Source organism: Bactrocera tryoni, chromosome 4 (genome assembly GCF_016617805.1).
Source record: "Bactrocera tryoni isolate S06 chromosome 4, CSIRO_BtryS06_freeze2, whole genome shotgun sequence".
Lineage (NCBI taxonomy): Eukaryota > Metazoa > Arthropoda > Insecta > Diptera > Tephritidae > Bactrocera > Bactrocera tryoni.
The window spans coordinates 37,588,490-37,606,888 of NC_052502.1; the positions used below are offsets into that span (position 1 = coordinate 37,588,490).

At 35.5% G+C, this 18,399-nt stretch overlaps 1 protein-coding gene across 3 annotated transcripts in view; it reads left to right on the forward strand.

The window, feature by feature from the left end:
• The window catches only part of LOC120773785 (protein-tyrosine sulfotransferase), a 100,817-nt gene that overhangs the window by 34,383 nt on the left and 48,035 nt on the right, over positions 1-18,399 (forward strand). Inside the window, exons 3-7 of one of the 3 annotated variants that reach the window (XM_040102874.1) lie at positions 923-1,163; positions 1,378-1,557; positions 2,193-2,329; positions 6,220-6,418; positions 14,814-16,645. In XM_040102874.1, coding sequence (XP_039958808.1) covers positions 923-1,163; positions 1,378-1,557; positions 2,193-2,329; positions 6,220-6,418; positions 14,814-15,323 — 1,267 coding nt within the window. In that variant the 3' untranslated portion in view covers positions 15,324-16,645. Of the gene's footprint in view, positions 1-922; positions 1,164-1,377; positions 1,558-2,192; positions 2,330-6,219; positions 6,419-14,813; positions 16,646-18,399 lie in introns of those variants that run through there. The other 2 variants (XM_040102876.1, XM_040102875.1) reach the window with 2 other exon arrangements.

Below are 18,399 nucleotides of genomic sequence, written 5' to 3' on the forward strand. Positions count from 1 at the left end.
TAGTAGTATTCTTTGGAGGATACGGTAGCACTGAACCGTTCCCATTCTACCGATAGCGGTTCTAGGGTGCATTTTCTGTCTAGCTCATTAGCTTTACAGTTTCCTGCGATTCCGCTGTGACCTGGCACCCATACCAGTCTTATCACAAAGAAATTTGATGCTATTGAAAGCGAGGTTAGGCTCTCTTTGACCAGCCCTGAACGCACTGATAATGAGTTCAAGGCTAGTACCGCTGCACTGCTTTCTAAGTGGATGTACACATCTCTGTAGAAGCCGGCAATCTCGGCTTGCAACCTTTACACGATTTTATCTTGAAAGGCTGTTTTCAGAATCGATGAGAAAATATTCGCCAAAACGGCTGGACCAGTTGACTTGAATTTTTCACACAGCCTTTGTAGATATATTTGTTAGGTAATGATCGAAGAGGTAAGATTTTTGTAATATTGATTGCTTAAGCCATTGTGAAGTGTTAATTCTTGCGGAAGCCACCACTTGGTCGAAAATCAAAATTTTTACTAATCCTTTGATCATTAGCATTATCCGTCTATGGCATAAGCAACGTATTTACAATAACAAATAATAGAGATAAATCGCTAACAATTTTTACACATGCAAACTAAAATAATTATATTCCAATCAAGCGTAATCGAAAGAAAAACTTATTTTAATCATAACTGCACATTTCCTTCATTTTTAATACTTATTTATTAGCTATTATTTTTAACGCCCATCGCCTGTGCGAACTTGATGGCCGGAAGTACACTCAATATAAAACTAATAGCAATTTCTTCCGCTTCCTTTTCATTTCATACGTGCACACATCCGCCTACCAACAACGATATCTGCTGCTGCTGCTGCTGCCATCTGTCAACTCCCCCTCACATTCCGCATAACGGCATAAACGAAAAAAAAAATTGTATAGATGTGGCCAGGAGACACGTGTGATACCACGTATACTGCAATTACGCTCGCATTGGATGAAATCGGAGAAGGAATCGATGCGACTAATGGAGGCGGGCATCACCAAGGAGGTGATGAACGGTGCAATAGCGCAATTTTGTCTCGAAATCATCGCTAAACATGGCGAACCAGCGCCTCGTCTATGCAATAAGGATCCGCTGACGCTAAAGATGGGCTCCTACGTGATAGAACTATTTCCAAATGTAATTATCGTTCGTTGTCGTTTGGCACATCTGACACGAACATACTTTGTAGCTCTACTACACTCGACATGTCACTTAACCGTATACCGTCGCTTCTCTTCCTCTCTTTTATTTTATGTTTTTTTTTCGTATCTCTTTTATCTCACTTTTCTTTTGGCTTGTCAACCGCTTGGCGTGGGCGTCGCTACATGTTGCAACATAATTTCGCTTTTAGGCGAAGTTCCTGTTTATGGTAAGAGATGGGCGCGCCACAGTGCATTCAATCATCTCGCGCCATGTGACGATAACCGGCTTCGATTTGACCAGCTATCGGCAGTGTATGCGGAAGTGGAACTTCGCCATCGAAGTGATGCACAACCAATGCAAGGAGATCGGCAAGGAGCGCTGCATGATGGTAAGTCCATATGTCTTTGTGCATTTGTGTGTGAATTGATATTTTTCCAGCGAAACCCTACCATATAACGTACATTGTGGGAGGAACGCTTGCGAGCTCTCAAGTGCTTACAAATGGCGTAGGTTTGGCGCGGCAACTTCAGTCCTTGATTGATTGAAACGTGTAGCATATTGACAAATACGTCGAGTTCGCGTTCGTGCAACGAACGACTGCAAAAAAGCTACCTTCAAAACGAACTGACAGTGCGACGTGTCCAAAAAAATCTAGCGAAAAATCAAATTGTAAAACTCAACCGTTATTTGCGATTTGTTGCCGCAATTCACTAGCTGATTTTGGTGATTTCACATTTCATTTTTTTCGATTTCATTTTAAAGTTTACATTTTAATTTTCAATTCACATTTTCCATTTGATTGATGACTTAATGGTTTAGTCGGTTGTGAATGCAAATGCGAATTGCTCCAACCGCATTTATCATTTCGTTTGCGAGTTCGTTAGTAAAAAACCATTGTATTTTTCACATATCATTTGATCGCTTAATTGAATTAAAATTCAAATTGTCCACTTTTTCGCCACGTTTTTATGTTTGCTTTCCACCTCGTGTCAATAGTTTACATACATTCTTTTCTTTTTTCAGGTTTACTATGAACAATTGGTTCTGCATCCCGAGGAGTGGATGCGAAAAATATTGAAATTCCTGGATGTTCCATGGAATGATGCGGTTTTGCATCACGAAGAGTTCATCAATAAGCCAAATGGTGTGCCGCTCTCCAAGTAAGTCTGAGTCACGTATGCTTCGATATTAATATTTACTATAACAATATTTGGGACCACCTAAAACGTCAAGGGTGATCCATCCGAGGTTCCCTATGTTTTTAAAGAAAAAGTACCGAAACTTCAAATTGAATGAGGAATGTTTATTATCGTGCGAAAGAACATTCTTTGGCAGTTATTTTTTTTAAATTATCTCCTTTCAAATGTTAGCCGTGGCTACGTCTCACATAGTCCATCCGTTGAGCACAATTTCGATGACTCGTTCGAGCATTTCGACTAGGAACTGGTGAACGATGAATGATATCTGCTAAATTGAAGCGGGATTGTGCGTATAGACTTTAGACTTGGCATATCCCCTCAGGAAAAAGTATGATGAGACGGTATGATATCACACGATCTGGGTGGCCAATCGCCCACCAAGGCCCAAAACGTGAAATTATCTGCGCACCGAAGTGTTCTCTCAATAAATCCATTGATTGATGTGATTTGTGGGAAGTGGCGACGGCTTGTTGAAACCAAATATCGGCGAGATCTCGAGCTTCAATTTCAGTCATCAAAGTGTTGGTTATCATGACGTGACATCGGTCGTCATTGACGGTTACGTTCACACCGGCATCACTTTTGAAGGAGTATGTACCGATGATTCCACCAGCCCACAAACCACACCAAAGCGTTGTTTTTTCTGGCTAAAGTGGCAGCTCTTCAGGTTGCTCTTCGTTCCAAGTGAAACAATTTTGCTTGCTTACATTACATACCCATTAAGACAACTATGAATAAAATTTAACTTGAAACCGTCGGATTTTCTTGGAACTTTTCAAGAGCCCATAGAGCAAAACGATGTCGCTTGGGAAAGCTGAGCGGCTTCAGTTCTTGCACAAGCTGTATTTTGTACACCTTCGATTGAAGATCTCAATGTAAAATGAGCCAAGTTCTTCCATACGTCAGTCCGAGTTGCTGCGAATGGCGCCGAATCGACTCTTCACGGTATTCGTGTACACTCACAGCTACAACTGCTTTATTTTCTTCACTGCGTGTTGGAGGTGGTCTAAGTTTTTTGCCTCTTATGCTTCACGGGGAAGCAAAGAGACACCATAGGTTAGGTTAGGTTATACTGCCCCGCCGACACGCTAAACATAGACCGATTTTTAGTAATGTCAGATGAAGATTCAGCTTAATTTGAGCTGAATGTCAAAGTTTTTTGCGAACTTTAAGAGCGACTTGGGTAGTAGGTGTTCTAGCATCTCTGTGATGCTTACTTTGCTGCCGTACCCATAATATTCCAATAGCGGGACCCACAATAAATAGATATTAAGATTATTCTGCGGTGATATCTTTCCGAAGAACTTCGACAATTAGAATGTCAAATCTGGTACCTTTATCTTGGGCTCTAATAGAAAAATCAGAACCTCTATAACTGGCTTTCTGAAGTCAAAAAGCTCACTACATCTTCGATGAAAATTATAGGACATTGCTGTTCTGTTGTTGAACGCTCTCTTTCACGAAGAAGGCCGCACGTCAGAGTTATATAAGGATTGTTCCAAAGTAAACAGGACTTTTTGAATCTAGCGCCCCTGTTGTCCACTGAGAATTCCATGACATTTTATCGATTGCAAGTGAAGTTATTGTCTTTTAAATATCAGTATGTTTGTGTTATCGGTGCGAAAATGAGCTTCGAACAAAGAGCCAACATTAAATTTTGTTTTAAACTTGGTAAAACTTTTACCGAAACGTTTCAATTGATGAAACAAGTTTATGGCTATGATTGCCTATCCCGTAGCAGAGTGCACGAGTGGTTTCAACGTTTTCAAAGTGGTCGTGAGGACATAAATGACGATCAACATGTGGGCCAATCAAAATCCGTGATCACCGAAAATTCCATTAATCAGCCGAAATCATCATTGAAAGTCTTGGATATGGAATTGAACATCTTCAAAACATCGATTTATAGCATTTTGACCGAACATTTGCGCTTACGAAAGGTGTGTGCACGGTTTGTTCAGCACAAAATTGACTGACAACCAAAAATTGCTCAGAATCCAACATTCGATCGACGCTTGTGAGCGATTATTTTACCAAAAATCACATTTTAACCATTAAGCACTCACCGTATTCACCTGATATGGCACCGTGCGACTTCTTCCTTTTCGGAAAAATGCATTTCCCCATGAAAAGAAACCGCAATGCAGACGTAGAGGCCATTCAAAAGGCTCGCACCGGCATACTGGCGGCCATACCGGCCAACGAGCTAAAACACTCGTTCGACATGCTTTTGAACCTTGCAAAAAGCTGTATTGAAGCAGAACGAGACTCTTTTGAATAAAATAAATTAATTTTGCCGAAATAATCATTTGTTCTGTTTCCTGTCCTGTAACGCACCTTGTAAATCACTATGAACGATTTTTTTCAGATACTTTCACAAACTACAGACAACAAGCGCATATCATCCCCCATCTCTTCGAATGGCCGATAGAACTGTTTCTGGGCGTATTATTTCTGGTCTACGATCTATATTAATATACTCGGGAAATAGTAGTTGATGTTCGTCTGTTAGTCTCTCTGCATGTACGCGAACTAGTTCCTCAGTTTTTGAGATGTCGATCTGAAATTTTGCACTCGTCCTTGTTTTTACCCAGAAGCTGCTCATTTGTCCGAACAGCCGATATCAGTTTACTATAGCATATAGCTGTCATCAAAAGTGATTTTATAACTTTTTATGCTATGAAAAAATCACCAGTGGGGGGCATTGGTTTTGTTTGGTAAAAAATTTTGTTATTTGTTTCTCACTTGCAGAGTTCGCCTGAATGTATACTTCAAAAAATTTAGACAGTTAATTCCCTTCTTCTTTTTATACATTATAAAATATTTTTCAAAAACTTGAAGTAGATTCGGCAAATGGTTTCGGGGATATGAGCGTTTTTGTAAGAGTTTATAAAATTATACCATTTCTTTCTCACTTATAAATTTCGCCTAAATGTATATTTCAGAAAAATTTAAGCATTTAATACTTCAATCTTTTTTGATGTGAATTTCGTGGATTATGAAGGGGAAGCCAAGTTTAGAAATTTAAATAGTATCGTTAATTTTTTATTTTATATTTCAATAATTTGGAAATTTTTCAAAATTACTTTATTTTCGTTTTATTATCGTGACTAGTTAGAGCGAACGACGAAACTTTAAGCGGTTTTTTTCACGAATCCATTTGTATGGGTGCAGTCGTCACAATATCTCAAGTTTTAATCAGCCAATATACTTGGCGTGAATATTTCTCAAATTTCTCAAAAAAAAACAAAACATGAAAATTTATACATTGTAATAGTTCGCTGGCTAGGTCATGTTGTCCGGATGGATGAAAACACTCCAGCTCTGAAAGTATTCGACGCAGTACCCGCCGGGGAAGCAGAGGAAGAGGAAGACCTCCACTCCGTTGGAAGGACCAAGTGGAGAAGGACCTGGCTTCGCTTGGAATATCCAATTGGCGCCACGCAGCGAAAAGAAGAAACGACTGGCGCGATGTTGTTAACTCGACTATAATCGCGTAAGCGGTGTCTACGCCAATTAAGAAGAAGAAGAATAGTTCTAAAAAATTCGAGAAAATGAGAAAATTAGTTTATGAAAATTTTCAGTATACGAATTTAAAGTAAAAAAATATATATTGTTTTTTTACTTGCCAAAAAAATCGAAATACGTGGCTCTACACTAAAATACCCAAAAGTTCGTCAATTGTTTTAGAATAAATAACTTATTAGTGTTTTATCATTACATAAACGCACTAGGAGCTCGAAGAATTCATATTTTCTTCAATCAATTCGTTAATTACATATGTATATATGACTACATAACTACATAATAATATCATCATTATTTACTGCCATTATTCTAATTTCTTACAGAGTGGAGCGCTCCTCGGATCAGGTTATTAAACCGGTGAATTTGGAAGCACTCTCCAAATGGGTAGGCAATATACCTGAAAATGTGGTACGTGATATGGCCGACATTGCGCCCATGTTATCGGTGCTCGGTTATGATCCCTATGCGAATCCGCCGGATTATGGTAAGCCAGATGCTTGGGTACAGGATAATACTTTTAAGGTATGTGCGCCACAGTCCTTTCGTCAAACTTGTCCTCTTTATTTTTTGTGTGTTTTTAGTTTTTTTGCTACGTGTTTTATAAAATTATCCAATAATTCGTTCAGTATTGATTTTGTTTAAAAGTTTTCATCCGTTTTGTAGCACTCATTTTACGCATTTTGAACCACCTATTTTAGCTCCCATCAAAAGAAATCTTAAAAAAAATATTGGCACAAAAAAGTATAGATTAAAAAAAAAAAAAAAACATAAATTGAAGGTTCGTTTGAGCACTTGCTGATAGACTTGTCTCCTGTCTGACAACACAGCTCGTCTCTGAGTTGAATGACAGCGTTAGGCGTGCGCTCCGTGCTCACACTGCGCTCTGCCATTTGTCAATTTATTATTATTTGTGATTCGTGATAGCGAATTGCACACAGACTCCTTAATTCGTTTATTTATTTACTCACATTCTACTATATAATTACATACTTACATATATTTTTGGTTTATTTCCAGTCCATTAAATATGAATATACGTATTCTGAATAAAATTACACATAAACACCCACCCGCACACATATCTACTAAACTACCCGTAATTCCTCAAGTATATAACCAGTAAGAATAACTGATTGCTCACAAGTTACAAACATATGTACAATAATACAATAATTTCCATTTCAAACACTTGCCACTGCATTTGTGTGTGTGTGTGTGTGTGCGTGTATGTGTAAGGATGTGCTTAGCGCTATATTTTCCAAGTCTTTGATGATAGACTTCATGTATATTTCAGACATATTTACTGCATGGAAATGAACTAACACCCCTCACCACTCATACACACACACACACACGTATGCTCGCACACATCCAGTCACATGTTCATACCACTATCATTCCCATTCTCAGCATTCAACATTCAGTAGTATTATTTTGCGAATAAAGCCGCTTTCTATATGCTGACGCTTAGTGGCAGCTCGAGTTAATCGAAAATTTGACACACCCACACATACTCATTAAATATTTATGTGCCGGTTTGTGGCTGGAAAAGGCGCGCATCAAAATGTCTGTCAGGGCTTTGTTTTAGCTTGATTTGATCAATTATTTTGCTCGTAAATTTGATAACCAGCCGGTTGTGGTTGCAGTTGGGTTGTTGTACTTGTGGTTAGATAATAGCATGAATACTAGAAGAATCGAAATTTCCATGTACATAAGGTATATAAGTTAACAACTAAAGAAATTGGTCACCAGCTGGCTCGTCCTTTAAGTAACGTCATTTTACTTTAATATACTTCAATGCTTTAATTGAGATAGTTTTACAGGGTTACGAGAGTCTAGAGGCCTTAAAAGGCCAAACTTTGGGAATGTATACGGAGAGTGAGGAGAAGGGAATTGCTTTATTAAAAATATACTTGAGAGTATTAAGAAAATAGTTGTCCGTTGTAAACTGTCGACTATTCTACTAACTGAGTAATGCTTCTCGGACCCTAAAGGGAATTTTTTTTTTAATTCTAGAGTTGCCTTAAGCTATTATTTGCTATTCGCAATCTATGTATTAAGGGAAAGGTTTAGAAATCTCTATGGATTCATTCCTATGACCGACTAATGGCAGTGGAACAAATTTTCGTATAGTTGCTACTATTTTCTATACAAATTACAAAAAGAAAACCAACAAAACTTATATGTAATATTGAATATATTATCCAAAAATGCCACTAAAATTTGAATTTACTCGAGGGCATCGAATGACATTAGTACAATCAGGCTCTTGACACTGTGGAAACACTTAGTTTTTCGTCCCAGTATACCGAGTCCTCACATGGTTAGAAACACAATTCTAAATGCCTCTTCAAACCCCTCTAATCCAAAAGTTCTGATTCAATGAAATTACTCAGTCAAAATACTGAACTTTACACTAACAAATCGTCGAAAACTCGTTGAAATATGCGGCACACAAACTTTGATTACTAAAACCAAAAACTCGTTCTTTAAAATTATAAAAAAATACCATATGATAAACTTTTAACCGTTAAGAGACCAAATTGTGGAGTGATTTTGTTATAGCAGTCTTATATATGCAACAATTGAGAAAGGGCGTGGCATCGCGTACTTTCAGTTGGAACTTCTTTTTGTCTCATATATTTTTGGAATAAGTAAAAGTAAAATTGGCGCCTAATATTCAAAATTAATTAAAATTAAGAATTGTTTTGACTAATTTTTCTTCTGCTTTATTGGCTTTATTGGCGTTGACTAATTCTACTCTTTTTATTTTCATAGTACCAATTGCTTTGCCTTTCTGCACCATTCTTTTATTCTCTTCATATGTTTTATTAAATAAAATTTTGTGTTTTTTTCTTTTGTTACTTATATTTCTGTAGTCTGTAAAAACCCTCAATTCAGTAAAAAAAAATCTATTTACTAATTTTTGTACAATTTTATACTTTGCAACATGTTGCTACAGAGTTGTACGTATCATCTAAAACTAGTCGAGATAGATATAGGGTTATATAAACATAAATGATCAGTATGACGAGAAAAGTTGAAACTGGGTGACTGTCTGTCCGTCCGTCCGTGCAAGCCGTAACTTGAGTAAAAGTTGAGATATCTCAATGAAACTTGATACGCGCGGGTTTCTTATTATAAAAAAGGTTGCGAGTTCCTAGATGGGCGTAATTGAACCACTGCTACGCCCACAAATCGTCTTTAACCGAAAACACATAAAGTGCCATAACTAAGCATTAAATTAAAATATAAAACTGTTATTTGGCACAGGGGATCGCGGTAGCAAGGGGCACCTGTGTGCTAAAGTTCTGAAAAAGTGGTCATATCCTCGCCTTCTAATAGGTTTGATGTGTATATCTCATAGACTACCAAAACTGCAATGCCAAATTCTCTTAGGACAATTCTTATAAGAACTCTTATACCGCCAATGTGAAAATGGATGAAATCGGAAGATAACTCCACTCACTCTGCATATAACGGTACCGCTCAAAACTAATAAAAACGCAATAAATCAACAATTAATTACGCCAGAGACATTAAATTTTAGCTCCGAGATGGTATAAGAGGTCTTTATGAAAACCGGTGTGAAAATTGTACGATGGCTGTACGTGGGCGAGAGTCCTGTGCTGACAATAGCTATTCCGTGCATCAAAAATGGGTTGAATCGGGTCAATACTGCTCTGATCCCCCATATATCTAATATAAAGATTTTCGAATCTCCTGGTGACTTTCTATTGCATATATCGGACAATATTTGAGCTATCTCAATGAAAATTACAGAACATGTTTTTATATTTTTGCGCCAATAAGAGATATAATAGCGTGCGAAACTTGACCTAGCCCTCATATTTCTAGAATTTTCAAACATCCAGGTGACTTTGCTCCATATGAGTGGTGATTGGATGTAAGGTACCTTAATACAACTTAGGGAACATTTATTTAGTATGTGCCATGGCAAACGGGTCGATATTACCTTAACTCCCATATACCACATACAAGGTCTGTCGCAAAAGAAGCAGGACTGTTAAAAAAAAAAACAACAATAAATTAATATTTTTCAAAAGTTATATTTTTTTATTCAAAGTAGTTTCCTTGTGCTTCGATACAGCGTTTAGCCTGGTCAATTAGCATTTCAAATGAGTGTTTAAGGTCATCTTTCGGAATGCTCTTGAGAATATCGGTCGTCGCCTTTTGGGTAGCTGAAATGTCCTGAAACCAGTGTCCTTTCATGGGCAAAAGAAGTTTTCCAAATAGGTAAAAATCACAGGGTGCCAGATCAGCTGAGTGATTAATGGTTAATATGGAGTTTTTTGTCAAAAAATCAGTGACAAGCGTCGACCGATGACACGGCGCATGTGCAACAGGCGCCAGGACCCTGCCTCACGGTATTGTGGTCGAGCACGACGAATGCGTGACAAAAGACGCTACATAAGACCAAGGTAAAACACAGCATTAATCGTTTGGCCAGGTGGGACGAACTCTCGGCGTTCAATACCTTCGGAATCGTAAAAACAAATCAGCATTGTCTTTATTTTTGACTTCTGAAGACGACCGACTTCTGATCATCACAGAGATCCTCACGACCTTCTTGGAAACGCTTAAACCACTCATGCACATTACTACGGGATAGGCACTGATCACCGTAAACTTTTTTCATCATTTCAAATGTTTCAGTAAACGTTTTCCCAAGTTTGCAACAAAATTTAATATTTGCTCTTTGCATTTTACGACCAATGACCAAAAGCTGTTGTTACTTTTTGATCGATAACATCGATTGTAGTTATCCAATTGTCTTAAAATTTTTACGAAATTTCAACAAGAGATCAAACTTTTTATTTCGTATACCCACCAATAGGTGGCGCCACCAGAAACAGTTATATTTAAAAAGTTATGTTTCTTTTGCGACAGACCTTCTATAATTATTTTCGTTTTTATAACAAACCTTATGTGTCGGTCAGTATATGAGTTATATATGGTATACATTTATATAAAATTGCTTATATTCCGATCCTCTGGTTGACGTTTTTGCATCTCAAAAAATGTCCCTGGCTTTGATTCTTGCAAGTTGCAAGAGTATAAAATGTTTGTTTACACCTAAATTTAGCCCCTGCTTACTTGTTTTTGTTTCTTTATTCGTTACTTTTTCAAGTATTGTTCATTTTTTAATATTTTATGTAATTTTTCTAATTTTATTTTCTGTTTGTCTTATTAATTTTGTTAAACTTGTTTTTTACGCAATTTTTATACTCTCGCAACAATGTTGCTAACGAGAGTATTATAGTTTTGTTCACATAACGGTTGTTTGTAAGTCCTAAAACTAAAAGAGTCAGATATAGGGTTATATATACCAAAGTGATCAGGGCGACGAGTAGAGTCGAAATCCGGATGTCTGTCTGTCCGTCCGTCTGTCCGTCCGTCTGTCCGTCCGTCTGTCCGTCCGTCTGTCCGTCCGTCTGTCCGTCCGTCCGTCCGTCTGTCCGTCCGTCCGTGCAAGCTGTAACTTGAGTAAAAATTGAGATATCATGATGAAACTTGGTACACGTATTCCTTGGCTCCATAAGAAGGTTAAGTTCGAAGATGGGCAAAATCGGCCCACTGCCACGCCCACAAAATGGCGGAAACCGAAAACCTATAAAGTGTCATAACTAAGCCATAAATAAAGATATTAAAGTGAAATTTGGCACAAAGGATCGCATTAGGGAGGGACATATTTGGACGTAATTTTTTTGGAAAAGTGGGCGTGGCCCCGCCCCCTACTAAGTTTTTTGTACATATCTCGGAAACTATTATAGCTATGTCAACCAAACTCGTCGTTTTCTTCAGGTATTTCCATATACAGTTCAAAAATGGAAGAAATCGGATAATAACCACGCCCACCTCCCATACAAAGGTTATGTTCAAAATCACTAAAAGTGCGTTAACCGACTAACAAAAAACGTCAGAAACACTAAATTTTACGGAAGAAGTGGCAGAAGGAAGCTGCCCCCAGGCTTTTTTTAAAAATTGAAAATGGGCGTGGCGCCGCCCACTTATGGACCAAGAAGCATATCTCAGGAGCTACTAGACCGATTTCAATGAAATTCGGTATATAATGTTTTCTTAACACCCTGATGACATGTACGAAATATGGCTGAAATCGGTTCACAACCACGCCTTCTTCCAATATAAAGCTATTTGAATTCCATCTGATGCCTTCTTTGTATAATACGAGTATAAACATTAGGAACCAATGATGATAGCGGAATAAAACTTTACACAAATACGGTATTTGAAAAATATGTAAATGACGGATAATGAAATCTCGATTATCACTTTACCATGCGAGAGTATAAAATGTTCGGTGACACCCGAACTTAGCCCTTCCTTACTTGTTTTGTTTGAATTTAATTATTATTATTATTATTTTTTTTATTTTTGCAATGCCTATTCTTTGTCCTCTTTTGAACTGAATAATTTGTTTTTATTTTCGTCTTTAATACTTTTATTTGGTGTTATTAAATGGATTATTATTTCTTTTTTTATTATTGTTTTCTTTGTTCTTGAATGTGTTTATCGTTACATCGAGTTTTAAAAGTGTTTGGTTCACCAATTCGTTGTTTCGGCTGTTTGTTTCTCCGTCTGTCCGTGCAAGCAAAATTGAAGTAAAGTTGAGATATCTGTACGACATTTTGTACGTGTGTATCTTGCCACGTTGGGTTTGCAGATGTGTGAAATCTGACCACTGTCGCTCAGAAGACGCTGACCACTACCAAGTCTTCAAATTTAGCATAGAAGATCACAGAGCACAAAAACTGCTCTTGACTTATTCAAACTTATTTTCTTTTTATTTTGGCGTTTTTTTACTTTTTACTGCAAGTTTTGGTCAATATGCAAAAATCTCAATGGCGTGGGATTTTTTCTTAGGCATTTTATGGTTTTGTGCTTAAATTTCATAAATTCCGCTTACATATTTCGCCGAACGTCAATTAGCTAGCAAATTGATTTCAGCCTTTCAAGTTGGTTGACTGACTCTATTAATGCCAAAAGTAGGAGTCCCAGATATCTCAACACAATTAAAAGTGAAAGCTTGCTCTATCTTACTGTCATACTAAAAGTCAATGGCACAAAAATGATGAATAAATAGAGTGATCTAGTTAGAAGTTCCCTACTTTTTTAAAGAAAAAAACACAAACTTTAAATTTATGGGGAATGTTTTTTAACATTTGAAAGGACATACTTTTGTGTTTATATTTTCAAATGTTGGCCGCGGCTACGTCTCAGATGATCCATTCGTTGAGACCAATATTCGGTAACTCGTTTGAGCATTTAAACTGTTAACTGCCGAATGACACGTGTGTTGTTTTGCTACAAGGCCTGAATCGAAGCGAGATTATCCGCATAGACTTTGGACTTTACATATCCCCACAGAAAAAAGTCTAACGGTGTGATATCACACGATTTTCACCGAAGTGTGCTCGCAACAAATTCATTCATTGATCGATGCGATATGTGGGTAGTGGCGTCGTCTTATTGAAACGAGCAGCTCTTGTATCTCTTCAGATTGCTCTTCGCTCCAAATGCGGCAATTTTGTTTGTTTACATACCCACTGAGCCCGAAATGGGCCTCATCGCTGAACAAAATTTGGCTCGAAAACGTCACATGCTCTACCGCTACTTGGATTATGCGTTATAAATGATAAGCTCGAAGAGCTGAGTCGATTTAGCCAGGACCATCTGCCAGTCTTAATACACGCCAACCGAGTCTCTCAGTTTTTAATTTATCGATTTGAATGTTTGCAGGTGTTTTTTTCTCTCCAACCAGCCGATTAGTCGTCGGAACCGCCGATATCGGTTCACTGTAGCATATAGCTGCCATCCAAACTGACCAAACAAATTCAAGTTCTTGTATTTGTTTTCATTTGTGAAAGTTATTATAGCTTCGATACAACCGTTGTCATTGATTTTGGTAGTTTTTGCTTTACTTAATCGCTCAGAAGAAAAACTCGCTTCCTGCATATTTTCAACACAGTTAGCTTTGAAGAGTATTGTCTAACTTCCAAAGCAGAAAAATTTGTCGAAATGTCTTTAACGGCCCTGTTCTAGGCTCATGTGCTTCTTCAGGCTGTTGCTAAAGGCAAATTTGTCTTATTAATGTTTAGATATTTGCCTTGCATGCTTTCAATTCGTCATCCGTCAATTGCTGTTCGCACGCACACAAGTGCGAATGTATATGTTTTAGGGATTAATTGTGTCTTAGCCTCCACCCAGCAGCCTGCACGGCGTGGTGATGTTGGGGGGTACAGTCTGTCAGCCACTAAACGCAGGCGTGTGTGTAAATGTGTTGCACGTTTATTGTTGCTAGCTTTGTATTTAATCAATTGAATCACGCACATACCTACTCACCTACTCGCATGCATACAAACCAACAAGAAAACATTCACAATCATACACTGCTCAATGCACACATACACACAAACATGCATAGGCACATAATTGCTGATCACTTATGCATATATTTATATAACGGTTAATCCTTTTGAACTTTGCATAAGCTATGAGGCATTTTATGTGTCTGTATGTGTGTATGTGTGCGTGAGCGGCATATCTTAAGAGGTGTCTCGGCGCACTTTCTGCTCGCTGCCTAATCGCATGTCCTCTCACTCGCACTATTGACTAACAATTCACTAATACTTTTAAAAAATTCATATAATTTATTTTGTTTTTGGTTTTTCGGTTTTCTTTCTTTGCTACTTTCCATTGGTTTTGGTTGCTGCTTTGGCTTTGGCTTTGTTTGCTTTCAATTTGTTCTCATTTAGCGATATTCTTATTGATTTGGATTTTCACATAAATTTTCTTATTCCCTGTGCTGCGTGAAAAACCAACCAACAACAACAACAAAAACGCAAATGCATAATACCACAACAACAACAATTAGGTAAAGGCCAACCAGCAACTATGGGAAAATAAGGCGAGAAACGAGCTGCATCTGGTCGAGCATCAAGTACCCAAGGAGCCCAAATCGCAGGAGCTGGACAACAACAATAACAACATCAACAGTCAGCGACGACGCTACGTAGGCACGATGAGTAATAACAACAACAACAATGAGAATAATAACCGAAACGATAATGCCAACCAAGCGGTAATGGACTATGAGGACGACAACACTTACGCCAACACTAATACCAACAACAACAACAACAACAACAACAATATCAATAAAAATGACAACCCATCGCCGCAGGCGCACGACGGCAACCTTGTGTGGGTGAAGCCGCTAAATAACGGCAAAAGTAAGAACGCGCAGCGTGCGGCGAAAGGCGCGCATCACAACAGCAACAATGTGAACACAGACACAGATACCGACACGGACACAGACACTGACACGGACACAGATACCGACACAGGGGCAGACACAGACACAAACACAGATACACGCACATGATATCAGCCGTTTGGCGACATCGCACAGCCTCCACAAAAGCAACAGCAGCAGCAAAAACAACAACAACAACAAAGCAAACAGCAGCAGCAACAACAACAGTACCACCGACAACGGATAGTGCTGCCACGTCGTTCGAGTTATCGGCGTCGTTTGCGTCGCAATCATTGAACGGGCTTTTGAAAGCGCACACAAATCCGCATTGATACACACACACACAAACGCAAACACCCACACCCACACTTTTATACCTACATATTTTCCAATAGACCTAAAAAAGTTATATATCTACACACACACACATAAAAAAAATTGTAACGCGCATTGAACTAAGCTGAATGGCGCTGAACTAAAATGAACTGAAGTGCACTGAGGTGTTGATCCGCGGCCAACGCAGCCGCATTCACTCTGACAATGGCAATGACTACTACGTACTACGGTGACAATCCCATTGAGTGTGGAAAGTGGAAAACGCGCAGCGGAAGTGTGTGCGCGCGCGCAGCGGAAGCGGAAGTCTACGACGACGACGACAACGGCAGTTTACAATAAATGAGAAATAAACGCAACTTTCAATTGAATGGTTTGCTGCCATAATAGCTGCGGAATGACAGCAGAAAGCAGAAAAAACAAACACTACAAAAAACACAAATGGAAAAATAAAAGCTAAAAACGCAAAAAAATGTAGTAAACAAAGAATGTAAACGTGTGCTGTGCGAAAGAATGGCGAAAAAGTGTTGAAAAGTGTGGGAGAAGCGCATGAAAGCAAATTTATTTAAAACAAGATGCCAAAGTGAAACTCCACTTTGCGCATCTGTGTGTATGCGTGCGTTTGTGTAAAGTCATTTGTTTTTGTTGTGTTCCATTGTACTGAAAAAGGGTTGGCTTAGCGAAACGTAGCGGAAATGTTAAACTAACTGTTGTGAATGGGATTAGCTGTGACGGCCGCACGAATTTTAATTGACCAACTGCGTGAAAATGCCCAACTAACTGTTTACATGCATAAGTAACTGTATAGGCGACATACCGACCGACTAACAAGCGAACCTACCAATAAAATAAGTAGCAAACTTTTAAATTTCTCGTCTTTATTTCTATTTTTAATTAAACATTTTTATATTATTTTTGTCGCCGCGTATAAGAAGGCTTTGTTTGATGGATGTGCTGATTAACGGAAAGGCAGTCTATTTTTATTTTTATTTTTTTTTTGTCAAAATTTGGGGATGTATTATTTTTTGATACAAACAAATAAATAAACTCAAGGAATTAATAAAGCGAATTATGCAAGAAAATGGCTGAGGAAAATAAAATTTAAAAAATTGAAATAAATAAAAAATAAAATAGTATATATGGTGGACAATCAAATAAAAAGTTAAGGAAATTAAATATAAAAAATAATATTTAGAATTAAAAATAAAATGAAACTAATGAGTATGTTTCAGTAGAAAAAATGTAGTTTATAATGAAGGAAAAAATAATAATAAGCAAAATTAAATAAAAAGAAATAATTTTATATGAGATAAAAATTTAATAAATTATAATTATAACTCAAAATAGAAAAAAAATAAAATTTCGTTATATTAAAAATATTTATTTGAAAAGAAATAAGAAATAATAGTTAAAAAAATTAACAAAAGTTTCTTTTAAAAAATACATTAAAAGTAATTATTGAAATAAAATTAATTTAAATAATACAAAATAATTAAAATTTTATTCATTAAAAGACGTTAACATTAAATTTGTTATATTAAAAATATTTATTTAAAAGAAAATAAAAAGACAATAAAAAGAAACAAAACAGATATCAAAATATGATAGACAAAATTAATAAAACAAAAAAGAAATAATATCAAATCAATAATAACAATTAAAATACTCTAAATAATAATTATAAAGAAACAATAATAAAATAAAAGTAAATAAATAAAGAACTAAATAAATAGTATAATAATATAGTATAAAGAAATAATTTAATATAAAATAAAATAAATTATGAAAGTAACTCGAAATAAGACAAAAATATAAAATAAAATTACGTAAAAAAGTCATAATAAAAAAATTAAATAATTTTTTTTATATAAAATATACTAAAAAAAAGAAATGATAAAAAACAAATAAAATAACGAAAAAAAGTTAATGCAAAGTAAAATAGCGTTAAAACATACAATACAAATAAAAAAAAAATAATACAAAATACAAAATAAAATAAAAGAAATACAATGATGAAATAAAAAATAAATAAAATAACAAAAATTAAATTAAAAAATAGTTATAATTATCTGTTTATTATAGATTTGATTTTTATTTATACTTTTTTTTTAATTATTTGATTTAATTTTTTTGTTTTAGTTTAATTTTAATTTTTTAATTTAAAATTATTTGTAATTTTTTTATTGAATAAAAGTTTGACTTTTATTATTTTTTTAATTTAATTTAATTTTATTTAATATTTATAATTAAAAATATATTCATTATTATATATATATTTTTTATTTTAATTTTATTTATTATATTTTAATTTTAATTTTTAGTTAAAAATAATAAGATAAAATATTACAAAACAATAATCAAAATAGTTAAAATAAAATTCAATAATGTGAAATTTTATAATAATAATGTAAAATAAATTAAAACTAATTTTTTTTGTAAGAAATATTAATTTGAAAACAAAACAATAAATAATTTTGGAAAAATTAAAAACGAAAAAAATACATACATATATTCTTAATAAATAAATAAATAAAAACTAAATTTCGTTACATCCAAAATATTTTTCTATTTATTTACAAACAAAAATAGTTATGAAAAAATATATAAAATAAATTAATTAAACAAAAAATTGTTTTTTATTCTAATATTAGTACTAAAAATTAAATTTCGTTACGTTAAAATTATTTTTCTACAAAAATAATTTTTTTATTATTTAAAATAAATTAGAACTAAAAAAAATATTTTTTATTTATTATTTTAAAATAAACTTATTATAATATTAATTTAAAAAGAAGTAATAAAAAAAAATAAATATAATAACTTTAAAACAAAAATAATAATACCAATTAAAATTTAAAAACTAAAAACAAAA